The 16,566-nt window shown below is 40.5% G+C and overlaps 1 protein-coding gene across 4 annotated transcripts in view; it reads right to left on the bottom strand.

Annotated features, from left to right (window-relative positions):
* The window catches only part of mamdc2a (MAM domain containing 2a), a 47,414-nt gene that overhangs the window by 30,026 nt on the left and 822 nt on the right, over window positions 1-16,566 (bottom strand). For 3 of the 4 annotated variants that reach the window (XM_037097952.1, XM_037097951.1, XM_037097948.1), the window contains exons 2-4: window positions 15,480-15,624; window positions 2,565-2,830; window positions 2,314-2,439 (exon numbers count right to left, since the gene is read on the bottom strand). In XM_037097952.1, the coding sequence (XP_036953847.1) occupies window positions 2,314-2,439; window positions 2,565-2,592 (154 nt within the window). In that variant the 5' untranslated portion in view covers window positions 2,593-2,830; window positions 15,480-15,624. Of the gene's footprint in view, window positions 1-2,313; window positions 2,440-2,564; window positions 2,842-15,479; window positions 15,625-16,566 lie in introns of those variants that run through there. The other variant, XM_037097949.1, reaches the window with a different exon arrangement.

The raw sequence follows: 16,566 nt of genomic DNA, 5'->3' as shown, positions 1-16,566 counted from the left end.
GAACGCAGAGTGGGTGATGTTCTGACATTTTGGAGGGGGAGAAAGTCACTGAACTCCTCAAAAATCCATAGTGCCTGGAGAACTTTGGACCAAAACTAGGCAAAAAAGAACTACACAAAAAATAAACAAATTACAAACAAGTCATTATCTTTTTTTAGTGTTCAAAATAATAACTGATTACCAACAGGGATAGATGCTGTTGGGTACACTTGTACGGCAGGTGTGGTTATTAAAATTAACAGTAATGATTACAAATAATAGTAGAAATATGAATATATCCACCTTAACTCACCTCCATGTTATGTTGCATTCTGAGCTGAAACTAGAATACAGACTAGAGAACCTTAACAAAAACTACAACTATAATATACTATTTGCTGAGTATACACTGTTTAATTATGTTAATATTGCTACAGTGTAGGACACTGCATTAGTGCAAGTCAGGTGGATATTGCTATGGTAGCAAGGTGCATGATTGTCCATAGATGTTAGAATTAAATGTGCATTGATAGTTGAATAATACGATATACAAAATAGTGAGGGCACAGCTTATTGTTTAATAAACAATTGAATGTAACATTTTTGCCTGCTTATCTGTCTGATTGACAGATTTATTGATCACTGAGATAGCTTTGACTTGGAATGAAGCTGTTCCAATATATACAAAAATTGCTTCAATGTAGTTAAGCTACTTTTGCCGTATGTATGTGGCTTAGCTTGCTACATTTCTCTGGGGGGTAGCTTCGGTGTAGTGAAGCTTAATTCAATGTAGAGTAACTTGTAGCTTAGCTCACTACACTTTCCAAGTAGCTTGCCCAACACTGCATTTGACATAGGTGCATGTCTGTGTTTGTGTTCAGTTTTGTCTCTGAGTGCAGTGAGCTCTCACCAGATACTCTCTTTTCCCCATCTCTTCTGTACAATCATAGAGTAAGGAAGACTTCCTCTCTATTCAGCAGTCAGTCACGAGCATTACAGTAACTTGAAGTTAACTTAGGCATGTTCTTGGTTCGCTATGACATGAGAGTAAAGATGAATCCACTTTTTAATCCCAAGAGTTTCAAAAACAAACTTTGTTTAGTGTTTATTCTTCCAAAAGCTCTGGGCTCCAGCGGTCTCCTCCAGAGCTCACCAGCTCCAGCAGCTGTCTGCCTGGTAACCCCAACAGGGTCATCCAAAACATGTACATCTGTCCAGCGGTCCAAGTCTGTTAGTCCAATCAAATGCACAGTGAACTATGTCGGTTGTCCAATATCAGTATTGGAGAATTGTCCAAAAGGCATCAACACCACAATCACGGCTTTGAGCTCAAGTTTAGTTTGGCCGGTTGAAGTCTCTAGTAGAGCTGCATGATATATCGTTTGAGCATCATCATCATCACGATATACCTGTGAGCAATAGTCACATTGCAGGGCCTGCCATGTAGGAGGCAAATGAACTCATCTAATTTCAAGGGTACCTGACACACACTGTGCATGCAGACTCTGCATGCGCAGCAATCCACCAGTCACATTAGTTCTAATTCAGTGTGCCGAAGCAGACCACGCCCCTGAACATGGAGTGAGTCCTTGGTAACAACATTGAAAAATGAGCAACAGAGAAAATCGCTGGAAATTAAGACTTGGTGCCAAAAAGAAAAACAACATCAGTTATCTGGAATTATTTATTCATCAAAGTGGCTCCACCACCGTCTACTCGAGCTGTAAAGTTGGACATTTTAACACAGGGACTCATGGAGTTAACTTACTTCTCAAGCAGGTATCAACTGGCCATTTTAAGATCCGCAGGTTTTGGTACATCTGTGTTGGCTTAATATGTCGGCTTCTTGACTTGTCCTTGCCAAGTTTGATTTTCCAAATCAGTGAGTATATATTCAATATTGTTTTGAAATATCAATATATTTCTTCATGTCTAACGTTTTACTTTTGAGAGGTTATGGAGTATCTGTAGCCAGGTTCAACACCAGACCTGCACAGTATGGTAAAATGTTTTGATTATTTTATGATTGCAATATGATTCATGATAAGTGTGAATGATCACTGCTGCATGATCATTCTCATTTTCACTGGCAAAACTACTAAAATTGTGATTGTGACGTTTGTTTTATTACAGCTGGGCACTACAGCAGGCCTACACTTCAGTATAATGCTGAGTTTGTCACACATTTATGCTTTATCCAAAAAAAGAAAACGTGCATCTGACTTGGCCATATTTCGATTTGGCCTACATTACAATTAATTTGTGCAGACCTTACACAGTCACTCACAGGCCACAGACTGCATACGTCCCCAAATAGGTTGATTTACACTGTACCTTCTTCGTTCATGCTCCAGCTGCCATAGTCCAGGTCTGATGTGTAGCCACAGGTGCCCAGCTCAAAGTTGCAGGACCCGGGCAGCAGCTGCTCCTGCGCACTGACCAACCCGCACAGCACTAGAACTGCGAGAAGAAAAGAGCAGCGTTCATACACAACTAACAAGAACCCCAAAGTGAGAAGAACTCATCTGTGGCACACGCAGAAACAGTTGTAGGAAGCGTTCAGCTTCCAGGGAGAGAGACTTTACCGAGGGGAGAGAGGCAGGCGGCGCTCATCGTCTCCGCCGCTGCGCACAGTCTGAAGGATTGTCCTGATTGTCTCCCGTCCCAAAGAACTACAGCACCAACTGCTCGTCGAAATTGTCACCGACACCGGTTGTCCTGCACACAGTGTATGGATGTGAGCAGCATAGGCGGAGGGTTTATCCGGGTGGATGAATGGATGTCCCGGGGGCGGGGTGAGAGGCAGCGGCACAGATCGCAGCGCCTCTCCGCCTACATCTGCTGCCGTGCCCTGACACGAGGCAGCCACCCAACACACACACACACACACACACACACAGTAATTTACAGGCAGAAGAAAAACCAAAACACAGAGATTACACGGTTGGTGTCAATTGTCTGTAAATGTGGCATACATTGCGACACCTGTCACAATACACAGATCCGTGTGACCACCGTTAATGAGCAACTACAACTATTTCAGTGTCTCTAGAAACTTTATTGTCTATCACATTGTGACAGAAAATTACCTTCCAGTCAATAAATGCATGTGTGCAGAGCTAAACTGAAAAAAAAAAAGCATCTGTTTTGCCATATTGCAGGATGGGAACGGTCGTCGATGATGCACAATTAGATGTTTATTTATACATCTCACAAGAGAAGAATTTAAGTAAGTCAATAATGTTTCTGCCCCCATGGGTCTCTCTGTCAAAACAAAACATGATGGCTGCTGATCGATCTGCAGAGGTCATCTCCGCTTATGAACTGTAATGTTGACTGTGACTGGAAAGGGAAATTAAACCTGTTATCACATGGCCACGTTTCATACAGATGTGACAACTGGACAGATACAGTACTTAAGGGCCATATAATGAAAAGGGTTAAGTTGATGAACATGAGTCACATCCACCAATGTTGCAAAACATCAGCAGTCTCACAGCACTATGCAAATCAACAGAACGCTGAACTGTGCTCACGTGGGTTCACCCTCCGCTACATCTCTATGTATTCACTTTATTTCCTGTTTGGAAAACAAGGTGATTTTTCCAGGGGATGAAGCATCTAATCTGAAATATATTTGGGCGCTGCAGGATATACCAAGAGCTCAGAACTCCTCAGCTGCCTCGTGTGGAAACATATTACACATCTGGTCATGGTTATATTCAAAAACATCATATCCCAATGCAAATACAGCAAGTCTGCTTCTGCTTACTAAACAAAGTATGTGTTGCTTTGAGAAAGTAAAGAGGCTGCACCTCCATTCTAAACAGTCCTAAATAGTTCTTCTTTTAGTTTAACCTCAAAGGTTAAAACAGATATTTTTGATGGTGAGCAGGGACATGTTCATATTGAGGGGCTACTGCTTGTACTCATACAGCCAAGACAGCACAAAATAAAACAATTATTATATTAATTTCCTCTAGAGGAGCAGCTCAACCAACGAGGGGAAATGGGATGATGCTAGGGCAACTTGAACTTATTCTTGTACACATCCCTGATGGTGAAGTCTCAGGTCAGGTAATTGATTTTGAGCCGGGGAAACATAATTAGACGTTGATTAGTTGTCTCTCTACTAGAAAGAGACACAGACACCGACTCAAACTTGGTAAGGAAGGGCCGACAGGAACCACGACTGGTTGATGTAGCATTGAGGGAAGGAGCTGCAGCTGTAGCCTGACTTCAAAAATGATAAGACACTGGATCTGTTCTTGGATAGATTTCAGAACTTCAGAGATCAGAGAGCAGAGATACCTTGATTTCCGGTCCCTGCTGCTCATAGTTCTCACAAGAAGCTTGGCTGGGTTGGCAGGGGCAATGGAATTGACAGTAGCTTCTCTGGTCCCCAGGATACAAGCTAAAGTTGCTCCCAACGTGCACCTGTGACTCCAGCAGGCTAGTACCCACTGAATGATGCTCCTAGCTTTGTTTCTGGGCGTGACAACAGTGGGTATAACGAGGTCCTTTCTTTGACAGACACCTTTATTGCCTCTCCCTCCCACCCCCACTGTGGCAAACACTGTAATAGCTTTATGTGCAGTTTTAGCACAGCAGTACAGGACTCTATAGTCAGCATAAAGATGTGTGTTACAATGAGTTATAGAGGATGTAATATTGTTAATATAGATTATGAATAAGACCAGACCTGGTACTGAACCTTGTGGAACCCCTTTAGACAATGGTAAAAACACGAAACAGTCACACATTGTTGTCTATGACACAGGTAGTCTTTGAAACAATTGCAGGGATTACAATCAAAACCAATATCAGTTAACCTCTGTGAGTAAAGCATGGTCAACAGTGTCAAAAGCTTTTGTTAGATCCACAAAGAGGGCAGCACAGTATTTCCCCTTTTCAGCAGATATGATATCATTAGTAAGTGAGGTGATAGCAGTGCTATGCTTAGTTCTGAAACCAGACTGCTGAGGACTCAACACAGGATACACTGAGAGGAATGATATGAGCTGATTATTGACTCATGATTCCAGGACTTAAGCAAGACAAGGCAGTTTAGAAATCATCAATAGTTGTTAAGATCAGCTTTATCACAGCCTTTATGCAGTGGGACAACATGTGCAGCTTTCCAGATATTAGGGAAAACCCCAGAAGAAATGGATATATTAAAACGATAAGTAAGTTCATCAGAAATAAATGGAGCACAGATCTTTTAAAAAAAATATGGGTCTAGTTTGTCCTCCCCAGTTGCTTTCCTTGTATCTACACATTGAAGTATAGAATTAAAATTTTGTGCTTCCTCAAACCCATTTAGTTTGAAGCTTCTGCTGCTTAAATCGTAGCCAATGGCCTGATTGTTCAGATGGATCATTCATTTGCACAAACTAAAGTCTTGTCTTAAGAATAGTTTACCCAAAAGTAGGTTCATGTAAGCATTGGGTGACAAAAGCAACACTCCTTATGCTGTGCAAAAGGCATTCCAAAGTTTACCAGAACTTGAATGAGGTTTTTGCAGTCACTTGTTGAGAAATCAAATAGATATCTTCAAAAGTTAGTCTTTTACAGTCAGTAGTAGTGTTAACATATTTATGATTTGTATCAAATAGGTGCTGTATGCTAAGTCTGTGGCATGACTCAGTGTTAGTCTAGCTTTGTTAGAGCGTAACTGCCTTGCTATGTAGACTTTTGTTAATTTCATTTTAATTTACTTATTTAATTATCTTATCTAAGTCTGCACTTTCAACGTATCCATTAATGGTTTCTACTTGACATACAACTAATTCAATCATGAGTTCTGTAATCTGCTACTTTTACAGCTTGTTACTTGTTACTTGTCTTATTGTAGTCAAATCCAAGTGGGTAATTCAAGCCATTTGTGTTGGACCAGTTTCTTAAAACAAACAAAACAATTCCAGTTTAAGGAAGAGTCCTACAGAGTCTAGCTGCTGGAGGGAATGCTCAGCAAATGTTTCCAAAATGGTAGACTCTAAGCATTTTCCTCCAACTTTGATGAGCCAATAGCTGTTTTTATATTTCTGTACTTCCAAGGTACATAAAAGAAAATACACTGTGACAGCTTTCACAGTGTATTTTGGCTCTGTACTGAACACATAGTGACTGATATCAATCTAAACATCTCACTCTCTGTTATAACAAAATGAATTCATTTAAATATTTGTTTTTTTATATTTAAGGATTTTAGAATTTAAATTTGATCAAAAGTGTCAATTCAATTTATATCGCCCAAAATCTAAATTTGCCTCACTGGGCTTTACAATCTGATCTGTATACAACACCATCAAACCTTAGACTTTTGGATATGATAAGGTATACCAAAAACCTTTTTTGAAAAAGAAACCTCAGAAAAATCAACAGAGATGGGATCTCATGATCCAGTTCAAAGAGATGCACTGTGTACAGAATAGATCAAAATAAAAATAGTAAGATTACAATATGCAGAATGTGGAGCAAAATTTTAAAGACAGATTGTTACCATAAAAATAATGAAGATTGTGGTGAGAGCATGCTGATCTGGAACAAGAACGTGCATGGAGAACGTGAAAGTGGACACTCAAAAAACACAAGCACATCATTGACACAGAGGGAGAAGAGACAAGGACACCATTTAAACAAGGGGAGAGGGAGACGAGAGGTCAGATAAAAAATGTGCAAAATTTGTTTTGGATTGTTCAACAGGAAAAAGTGCTACAGGTCAGGGGATCATGAGAATTATTTCCTCACTGAATCTTGTTGGTCCTACATTATAGACAGAAGTACAAGCAGGACCAGAAGTGCAGCATTCTTGAACCTTTCAATCAGATGAGCTTAATGCATTTACGCTTATACTAGATTTAGATTTAGTAGAGTTACTTTTTTCAGCTTATTGAAACTATGAATATGGTACATATTTTTTGTATTGTGGTCACTTGTTGATATACCGTTGTATTTTCCCTAGACAATTTTCTCTAGTACTGGAGTTGGACAAGCCCACAGACCCATGGTCTGAAAATGGTATGGTTCACATTCTTAGACATCAGGGCAAAAGTAATCTGTAACAAAGCTGGAAAACAATGTGTATTTCTCATTTAACTCATGCAAGTCCATCCATCTATTACCTATAAAATACATTTTTGAATAGGCTGAATTATGTCATTGTGACACTTATTTTGATATATTATATTGTTTTAAGATTTTTCAAGGACCTGTGTGTGTTCTGTTGAAGACAATACAACACCTCTTACTTATCATTAACATATTTTCTGTCTTGTTGTATGTTCTGATAACATTAGAAGAAAGAAGGTTGAATCCATATCTGTGATGGTTTCTGTCCAGTCAACAATTGACTCCCCCACTATGGTTCCTCCACACCAGCACAACACACTTTTCCCACATGATCTCGATCTCTTATGTAACGCTGTTTGAAAGTTAAGTTTCAGGCCCTGCTCAGTTTCAGGTGGGGGAGTCAATGAGAAACTGTCATGTTGGTTCTTTCCTAAACACATATCTTTAGGATAATATATCTGTAATATATTTCTGTGACTCATTTCAAGTGTGGGATTTTGGATCAGAAACGATTGCAAAACAGGACATGTGTATAAAAAAAAAAAGATAAACTGCAGTAATAAAATTTTGGGAAGTTTAAACTATGTGGGACAAATTATGCATTAGATTACTTCAGTGATGAACTTCATACTGTTTTGCATACAACAAAAGGGACCCTATTTGGTTCAGGGTGAGAGTAGCAACATATCCCCCCCTTCTGGCAGATCTGTTTTGTGCTTTATACATATCCCCTAGTTGAATGGGGACACAGACAAGGGAAAAAATGTCAACACTTCACACACAGCGGTGGACTTCATGAATGTTTTTGTGACTATTGAGTATTTTGTGTTCTATTCATTCCATCCAAGAACAATGAGAGCTGAAGAAATCTGAAAATTTGAAGTGAAGACTGCCATGATATACATGTTGTTTACAAGTGTATTGCAAGTGCAATCTTCTGACCGTTACTGTAAGTCAACAGAGCTACTTGGGTAACAATCAGAGCCGGTCCTGACCTCCCTGGGGTCTGAAGCAAATTTCTGCTAAACAAAAGGGCCCTCTACCAAATGAGCTCAACCATAAACATCTACAGTAACTAAATGAAACATACATATTAATGCAGCTGTAATATTAATCCAAAATCCCAACCAAACCTTTTTCTTGCACTTGACACACAGGGGAGAGGCCCAAGAACAGAAAATATGAACGTATATAGCGACTCCAAACAAAAGATGACGTCACTGAGAGGTTAAGTGAGGGAGCATTGCACTGATGACTCGCTACACAAACAAGGAAGCCTTTTCCGTGTAGGCAATTGCTTTCGTATTTATTCTCCAAACAGCATAGCAAACAAACAAGGCAAGGCACGGCAAGATGTTCCTAATACCAAGTTTGCAGTTGGTTTGAGCCGTCAACAAAAAATACACTCTCCCTACTCACCCCCTCTCCATGCCACGGCCACCTACAACAGGTGAATATGTAGTCATTCAATCACTCAATCACTACTCCCGGCCCACACCCACATAACATGCGCAAAATGGCACCTACAACCCAGCCCCTAATTATTATCACTGTAATAATTACATCAGGGATGGGCAACTTTAATGATAAAGAGGGCCACAAAAATATTATCCTCACTACCTGAGGGCTTGTAATCGCAAACTTCCACAAGTGGGATGGTGTATCCCCATGATTCAATCAGCCAATTGAACACAGAGACAAAACATTCACATTCCTGAGTGATATACAATTATTTCAGTGCTACGACATCTCAAAAATCATCATTCAATAAAAAATAACACAGACACAAAGTGCAACAGTAATAACAAAAACCAATATTCATGTTTGATATTTCTACTCTCTGCCCTCCCATTCCGTGACATGTTTCATATTCATGCCGTGAAGGAGCAATGGGAGATTTTGAGCACAGAAAAATATATTTTGCTAACACATAAAAATTAAAGATGATTTCTCCCTGGGTAAAACGTGATTTCATTTGTGGAAACAGAAATATATTCTGTGCTCAATAAATGTATTTGCATGTTTGCTTTTATGCATTTTAAGGTGCAATAATAATCTCTGCGCTCTCACAGACTCTTGCTGGCTGCGCTGCAGACCGCTCACTCTTGCTCTCAATCTCTCCTTCTGTGCGCTCAACTTCGCATCCTTGTAGTGCGCTCCGGTGTCATCCATGGAGAGGCCATGGAGAGCAAGTGTGACATATGAAACAGGCTCCACTAATGCCTCTCTATTCATTAAAAAGGATAGATGTTTGTTCTTTGTGTTTTTGAGGCTGGAGGTATGGAGTGTGATCCGGGTGGAGAAGTAGCCCTATCTCTCTCATCAAGATACAAATTGTTTACATAATGTTCCTTCCGACAACACTGTGAATTATTGATATTTGGAAATTGACTCGCGGGCTGCACTGAGTAAGGATGAGGGCCGCATGGGGCCCATGGGCCGCCAGTTGCCCATCCATGAATTACATCATAACAAATAAACAAGAAACATGAAACCACGAAATCCAAAATTGTCCTCATTTACAGTCCATCAGTATAGTTCATCAGGATGTTCTTCTCCCTGGAATGCAAGTCAAGTCTAGTCAAGAAATTCAAACACACACACCTTCAAGAATAATCTTGACCATGTCTCACTGTCAGATGGTAAAGTCGATCAAACTGTCCAAGAACACTGTCCTTTCAGAACTGAGGGGTCAAACTTCCGCTTTCTGCAGGAGACATACTTTGGGTATGGGCCTTTCCAGAACTAGTCTTGGTCTTGATCAGCAACCGTCGCACAAATCCTCTCCCGTCTGGGAATGTTCCGCGGTGCTGTTTCCTCCACAAAGTTACGTTTGATGCCAGTCCACCCCTGACGTTCCTGCAACTGTGGTAGATATTCCTTGATATTCTATTGCTTCTAAAACAAATTGGACATGTACTGAACCTGCTTCCAGCATCGACAAGCATAGATGTCATCTCTTTGAAATTCCCCTGGTGGCAGGAAAGGGGAAGTTTTCAACAGCAAGAGATGATTGGGTGTTAAAGTCTCATGGTCATTAGGATCGGTGGAGGCCTTGGTGGACGACAATTAATGATGGCTTCTGCCTCACAGAGAACAGTATGAAGTCCCTCCTCATCAAGGGTTTGCACCTTAAAGATGGAATTCAAGACCTTTCGCACAGACCTGATCAACCTTTCCCAGGCACCACTGTGGTGCAAAGCAGCTGGAGGGTTGAAAATCCGCTTTATCCCCTTCTGAAGATGAACACCATTTATCTGAGTTTGATTCCAACCTCTAATGGCCTCTCTCAGCTCAAGTTCTCCTCCAGCTAACTTTGTTCCATCAACAGACCGTATTTCCTAAACTTGGCCACGCTTTGCCACAAATCGTCGTAGTGCCTTGATAAAGGAATCCATATCCAAAGAAGAAGCCACTTCGATGTGTATAGCTCGTATTGCCAGACAGGTGAATATCACTCCATATCTTTTTACTACGCTCCTCCAACTCCTGACCTCAAAAGGTCCAAAGTAGTCCACTCAACTCTGGTGAATGGTGCTTCATCTGGACAGACCATGTCAACAGGAACATCTGCCATCAGCTGGCACCCCGGAGCAGTTTGCAGCCTACGGCAGACAACGTACTTTGGCAAAATCCTGCTCATGGCTATACCAACCACTGGAATCCAGTACTTCTGACACAATTTAGACAACATGTAGTTTCATCCTCCATGACCAACTTGTTGATGTATGTGCCTTAGGAGAGTGTCCGAGATGTTGCATGGTGTTGCTATAGTATTGCTTCGCTAAATTTAATCTAAATTTACAAAGTTATGTGTAACTATTTACATTTAAATCAGTCAAAACGTTTCCTTTGGATGGTTGTAAATGTGCCCGCCAAGTCATTTTCACACTGCCAGACCTCAACACATATTCTCTCATACGTGGTGGCGATTTCAGTTGTTGGCCAGACCCGGTTTTAGATAGATAGTCCTCTACTAACCCCAACATGATAACTATGTAAGCCTCTCTCATTCAAGCCTCTCTCTCTGACTATGGTGCAATGTGTGGCACTCTCTACATCCAAAGTATAATAATTTCTGACCACTCTCCTGTTTTGACCATGTCCTTCCCTGTCCTCCAACAGACAAATGTACCTTGGGGGACAGAATATAGCATACGGCAATAATGGAACAGAAATCCTGCAAAGAGGAATCAGATCCTACACATGAAATTGAAGAGATTGCCAAGCAATCGAAGTCAAGTCCTGGACCTTTATAAAAAATAAAAAAAAGATTGGAGCTTAAAACCAAATTTTATCTGCTTACAGCTCATTCAACTGAACACTCAGTTTTACAAAATAAAGTGCTGTTTTACATATATGGAGACAAATCTGATTTTAATTTTTTTTTACTAGTTTACCAAAGCAGAGGCTCTAAAGTGAAACAAATATATGTCAGTGCATGCAAATAAATAAAACACTCAGGGACTTTTATTCCCAGCTCTACACCTCAGAGTCTCACAGTGATTATGATGCAATTCTTGACTTGACAGACAAGTAATTTTCTCAGTATTCCCAAACTTTCATTACAGAAGAGGTTGAAAGCGCCAGCATCTCTGGCAGAAATTTTTGTGGCTATTTCCTTGAAGCAGTCACGCAAGTGTCCAGGTCCTGATGGTTTTCTGCCAAAAAAGACCCCACAGAATACGCCTCCTGCAGGCCTATCTCCCTCATAAACATGGATGCAAAGATCTTAGCTAAAATCCTAGCTCGTAGACTTGAGAACATCCTCCCACAATTACATCCATAGACCAAACCGGTTCTGTTAAAAGCAGACACTCCTACTTTAACAAACAACGATTATTTGATATTGTTAATTTGGCCTCTGATAAAGTGCCTTAATGTGTAATTTCTCTTGATGCAGAGAAAGCATCTGATCGTGTTGAATGGAATTTCCTATTTGCTGTTCTGGATGAATATGATTTCTGACTAACTTTTCCTAATGGATGCTGTATTTGTGACCCTCAGCCTCAACTCATACCAACCCATGAGCAGTCAAGACCATTCGACTTACATCATGGAACCCACAAAAAAAAAAAGAGGAAACAAACAGAGGAAAATCTTGTTTGCCCTCTTGCAAATCTAATGGTCATTTGTAGAGAGGGAGCATACACACAAGTTATTAGCCTTGCACATCAGTTCAGATCAATTGATGCTTCTCCCCACTCAGATGTGGAACTTCCAGATGAAAAATCCATGCATCAGAATTGTGCTGCATGGCACAAAAACTGCCGTAAGCTTTACCAAACATCATTCTGAAAGATTGCTTCCTGCCACAAGAAGATCCTGACGGACTGGTGCACCTGTTAATCTTAATATATGTATCTTCTGTGGTGATGAAACAAATGCAGCAGACCATTCTTTCCAGAAGGTAGAAATATGCCATCAGATATGATGACAGAGAGATTGGAACGACATGGAATCCAGAAGACTGTGAACCGGACACACATAAAGAAATCAGTCCTCAAACACTTTCCAGATTTGACAGAAAAGAAAGCTGTGACCAAGTTTTCATCTTTTGTTCAAAGACTGCTAGGATGATCATATCAGTTGCATCTCAAACACCAAAAGAGGAAGTACATACATTATGTCTGGCAGCGCCTACTCTCAGAAAAGACGTTTTGAATCATGGCACTCCACTCAGGTTTGATGGTTAATTTTCCAAAGACTGCAAAGAATCATCTGTTCCACTACGTATGAAGTATTTCTTCCATCATCTCCTTGAAGGCCCCAAATCATCACCCGAACAAGAGAATTCTCGGGAGATACCCTGTGAGTCAAATGGCCATGCTAAATATGAGTTCTCTTTCCTCAAACTTGAATTGTGAGCCTCCACTTGCAGTGTTCCTGGCCCTCGAAATGCATTCGCAAACAAGAAGCAAGGTTGGTCGAACTTTCACACAAATATGATCTGAGCATGTCAGATTGATGCATACTGGAGACATGGATGTGATTGTAATCCTTCTGAGTAATCTCCATCACATCAAGGCTATGAATTTGCCTGTAGAAATCAAGATCTTCTTTAAAGCTGGAAAGTCAACCAGAATGATATCCCTGAACACAATCGCCACAAACCTGGGCATGACTACATGCAAAGCCATGGCTTTCTTCCATGCATTCACTGGATCAGACACCACATCTTCTTTTAAGTTCAAGGGCAAGAGATCCCTCTGCAAGTTGATGCACAAAGTGCCATTCCTCATGGTGGAATTCACAACCATCATCAACACTCCATTCCAAACATCACCAAGAATGAAAGAAATGGCGGCAATATTTATATATTTATATATTGGTATATATCTGTATTCGTGTATTGTGTAAATGTATTGTAGTGGACTGAGTGGACGTAATTCACCATTTGGTTAGTTTCCTTCTCACTGACAACAGACGGTTAGGCTAGGCACCTAGTAAGTGTCAGTGAGTAACCATGGCAACAGAGGTGGGTTACCTTGGCAACAGAGGAGATCGGGAGCTTAGCCGTTTTTTCAGCCGTTTTTCCAGTGGTTGGAGAGTTTTGAGTTTCTTGTTGAATAAACGACTGCAAAGCAGTCAAAGAGAGAAATTGTTTGTTTCCTATTTTTCCACAACTTCTTCAGTATGAACATTTCTAATTAATTAATACATTATTAATTAAACAGTTAATTGCGTTTTTAATTCAGGTCCATGATTCCTGTTCCGAACCCTACTGATCATGGATAAAATGAAGAGGATGGCAAATTGCTTCCCATTTGGACAACGCTGCCCCTCACCAAAGATGTATTGAATCTAGATGTAAAGTGTCATGGTGCCGCTGGACAGGGTTGTGTTTTGCTGTGTTTTGTTTTTCTCCTCTTCGTCTTCCTCTTCTTCCTCACCTGCCCTCTCCTCGTGGGTGTGGCCAAGGGCATGGAGACAACAGCGGAGTAGTGCACCTGCCTTCCATCATCTCATCACCTGCAGTCTACATATCGCGGTCTCCCCACTACTCGGTGCCAGACAACCAACGGTAATCACTCGTGCCGCTGAATTTATATTTCGTAAGTCGACGATTACTCACTCAGCTATTGTGAATTACCTTCTAACCCTTGTTCTGTCTGGCTCCCTCTGCTGGATCCAGGTGATCCGAAACCTTACACCTGTCTTTCTCCCCTGCTGAGATAATAGACAATTAACTCTTTTTCACCTCGCAGCTCTGTCTCTGGTCTCTCCATCTGGGTTCCCATAATCTGCCCCGCTGTAACAGTAAAGTGCAGTTGTGAAAGCATCTTGTTCAAGTAGGTCTACCAGCTCTTGGTGCCAGTGCATGACAGAAAAGTTGAAGTGTACACGACTGTGCTAGTGTAAGTGTGTGAAAAAGCTGGATCAGAGTAAATTCCAGGACTCTGTGTGTAACTGTAAACATTATTAAAAAGAATCACCTACTTTACATCACCAGTGATTTTCTGTCTATTTTTGAAGTGATACTGGGCAAAATATGGCTTATATCGGTTATATGATAAAGTTATCAGTTGCAACTCCTGATCCTGAATCAATACTTACTTATCATATTCAGATCAGATAATCTGATCAAGACTTATACCAGCTACCATATTTTATTAAGGCTGGTGGTGAGTTAGGAGCCATCAACACCCCCTAGAGAGCAATTTTTTGACCAGCCTGTCTGGCCCTCAGACCAAAATTGTTCTGTAGACCTTTAAACCAACTTTGAAGTGTAAACAAAACTTTTGCATCAAATGAATTTGTTTGCATTTGTTTGAAATGAAAATGACAAATTGCCTATACACAGAACCCCACTACAAACCTGATTTTTAAAAAACAAGTTTTCCTAACTGGGCACAGTTACAAGGAACTATAAAGATCCATTCAAAGAGAATTATATTGTTTTTAAACCAGATTATTCAAACATTAACACAGTGGTCACCCCATCCATGTCTCTTGTGGGGCGTATAAACTCAGTAAAATTTATCGTTCTACCTAAATTCATGTACCTCTTTCAAGTTTTACCACTTTGACTTGCTGGTGACTTGCATTGTCTTACGCTTTGGTCTTTTTTCTATATCCAGTCCAGTGGCTCTGACTGGGTAGTCAAAGAACAACACTAAGATGATAATATGTCTATTCCTGTGTTGCTTGGTTACTTACTTCTGCTCGCCTCACTGCAAAGTGACTGATTTATTTTTAAAATCAAGTGCAGCTTCAGCTAGCACTAGTGCAAATACTACTAGCACTAATGTTAGTGATACAGCTGAGTCAGCACACCAGGGAGACAGACAGGACAGAGAGGAATATGAGCAAGAGGAAGAACAAAACGTTTCACGTTTCTATTCTGTGACCAAACAGCACTGCACTTTTGTTATACCCTGCAAAACCATAATAAAAAGACAAAATTAAAAAAAACTAGAACTCACCATGTCTTTGTTACCCTCCATTATTGTGTTTTAGTAGTTCCCGTCTCTGGTAGCGTATATGAAAGGTATGGGGGAAAGTCATCATGACAGTCAGCCTTCCTGACCGAGGCCTCCGTGAACTTCTTCCAGAGGACAGCGTACATCTCTGGGAGCGAGAGCGAGACAGGATTTGCTATTAACTGTTGGCATAATTTAGAACAAAAATCTTCTCTTTGTCACTTTCCAAGATGCATAGTGGGTCAGGATCTCAATCACAACACATTATAACAGCATCTGTACGATATAATCTGTCTGTGGATTTTTCATTTACAGATGGAAACATGTCAAACAAAACAAAAAATAAAACCACACAGATCCTAATGGTGTAATGTGTACTGCCACACCTCTTTCAGTTCCACAACATTGGCCCGCAGTGCTAAGGGTGCTAATTTCCCAGTTTAATACATTGACATGTGCGTCGCTTCCTGCGGGAGGGAGGCAGGGCCCTTGTGTACCTCTTGGGGCCCTACCCAACTAGCATAGTTTGCGTATAGGGCTAACCGGCTCTAGAAACAGTTAAAAATGCTGCATCAAAGGTTACATTAGGTTAATGCTAGTTAATTCGATTTTCTCAGCTTTGAAAAGATGACCATCAGAACTTTGATATATGAGCACAGCTGGATTACCAACCAGTGACACAGAGGGAGCAGGGGATGGGGAAGCTAATTCTAGCTGTTGGAGCCATTTTTGTATTGCGTTCATTGGTATATGTATAAGCGGTAGGTGCAATAGAGAGAAAGGTACAAGTTCCTAAGGCAGTTTTGGACCATCAGAAAACATTTCTTTATTTTTTCGCAAGTCATAAGTTAATATAAGTGCTTGTAGATTGCTGTCTACATTGGATTGTGTTCAAATAAATACTCTTATGTGTGGCTATGGAAATTTGTGATCGCAAATTATTTAATTGACACATAAAGGTGACGTATCAACCAGGCAAGTACTGGTATAGTAGCCCCTTAGTGGCTTGAAGGTTTATTGTTTTGTCAAGTTAAGCCATTTTACTCACATCATACAATAATTATCATAAAAAAATCTCAACTGCAGCAAC

Source organism: Acanthopagrus latus, chromosome 5 (assembly GCF_904848185.1).
Source record: "Acanthopagrus latus isolate v.2019 chromosome 5, fAcaLat1.1, whole genome shotgun sequence".
NCBI lineage: Eukaryota > Metazoa > Chordata > Actinopteri > Spariformes > Sparidae > Acanthopagrus > Acanthopagrus latus.
Note: the sequence above shows the minus strand (reverse complement) of the source record. Positions and strands in the feature narration are given on the sequence as shown.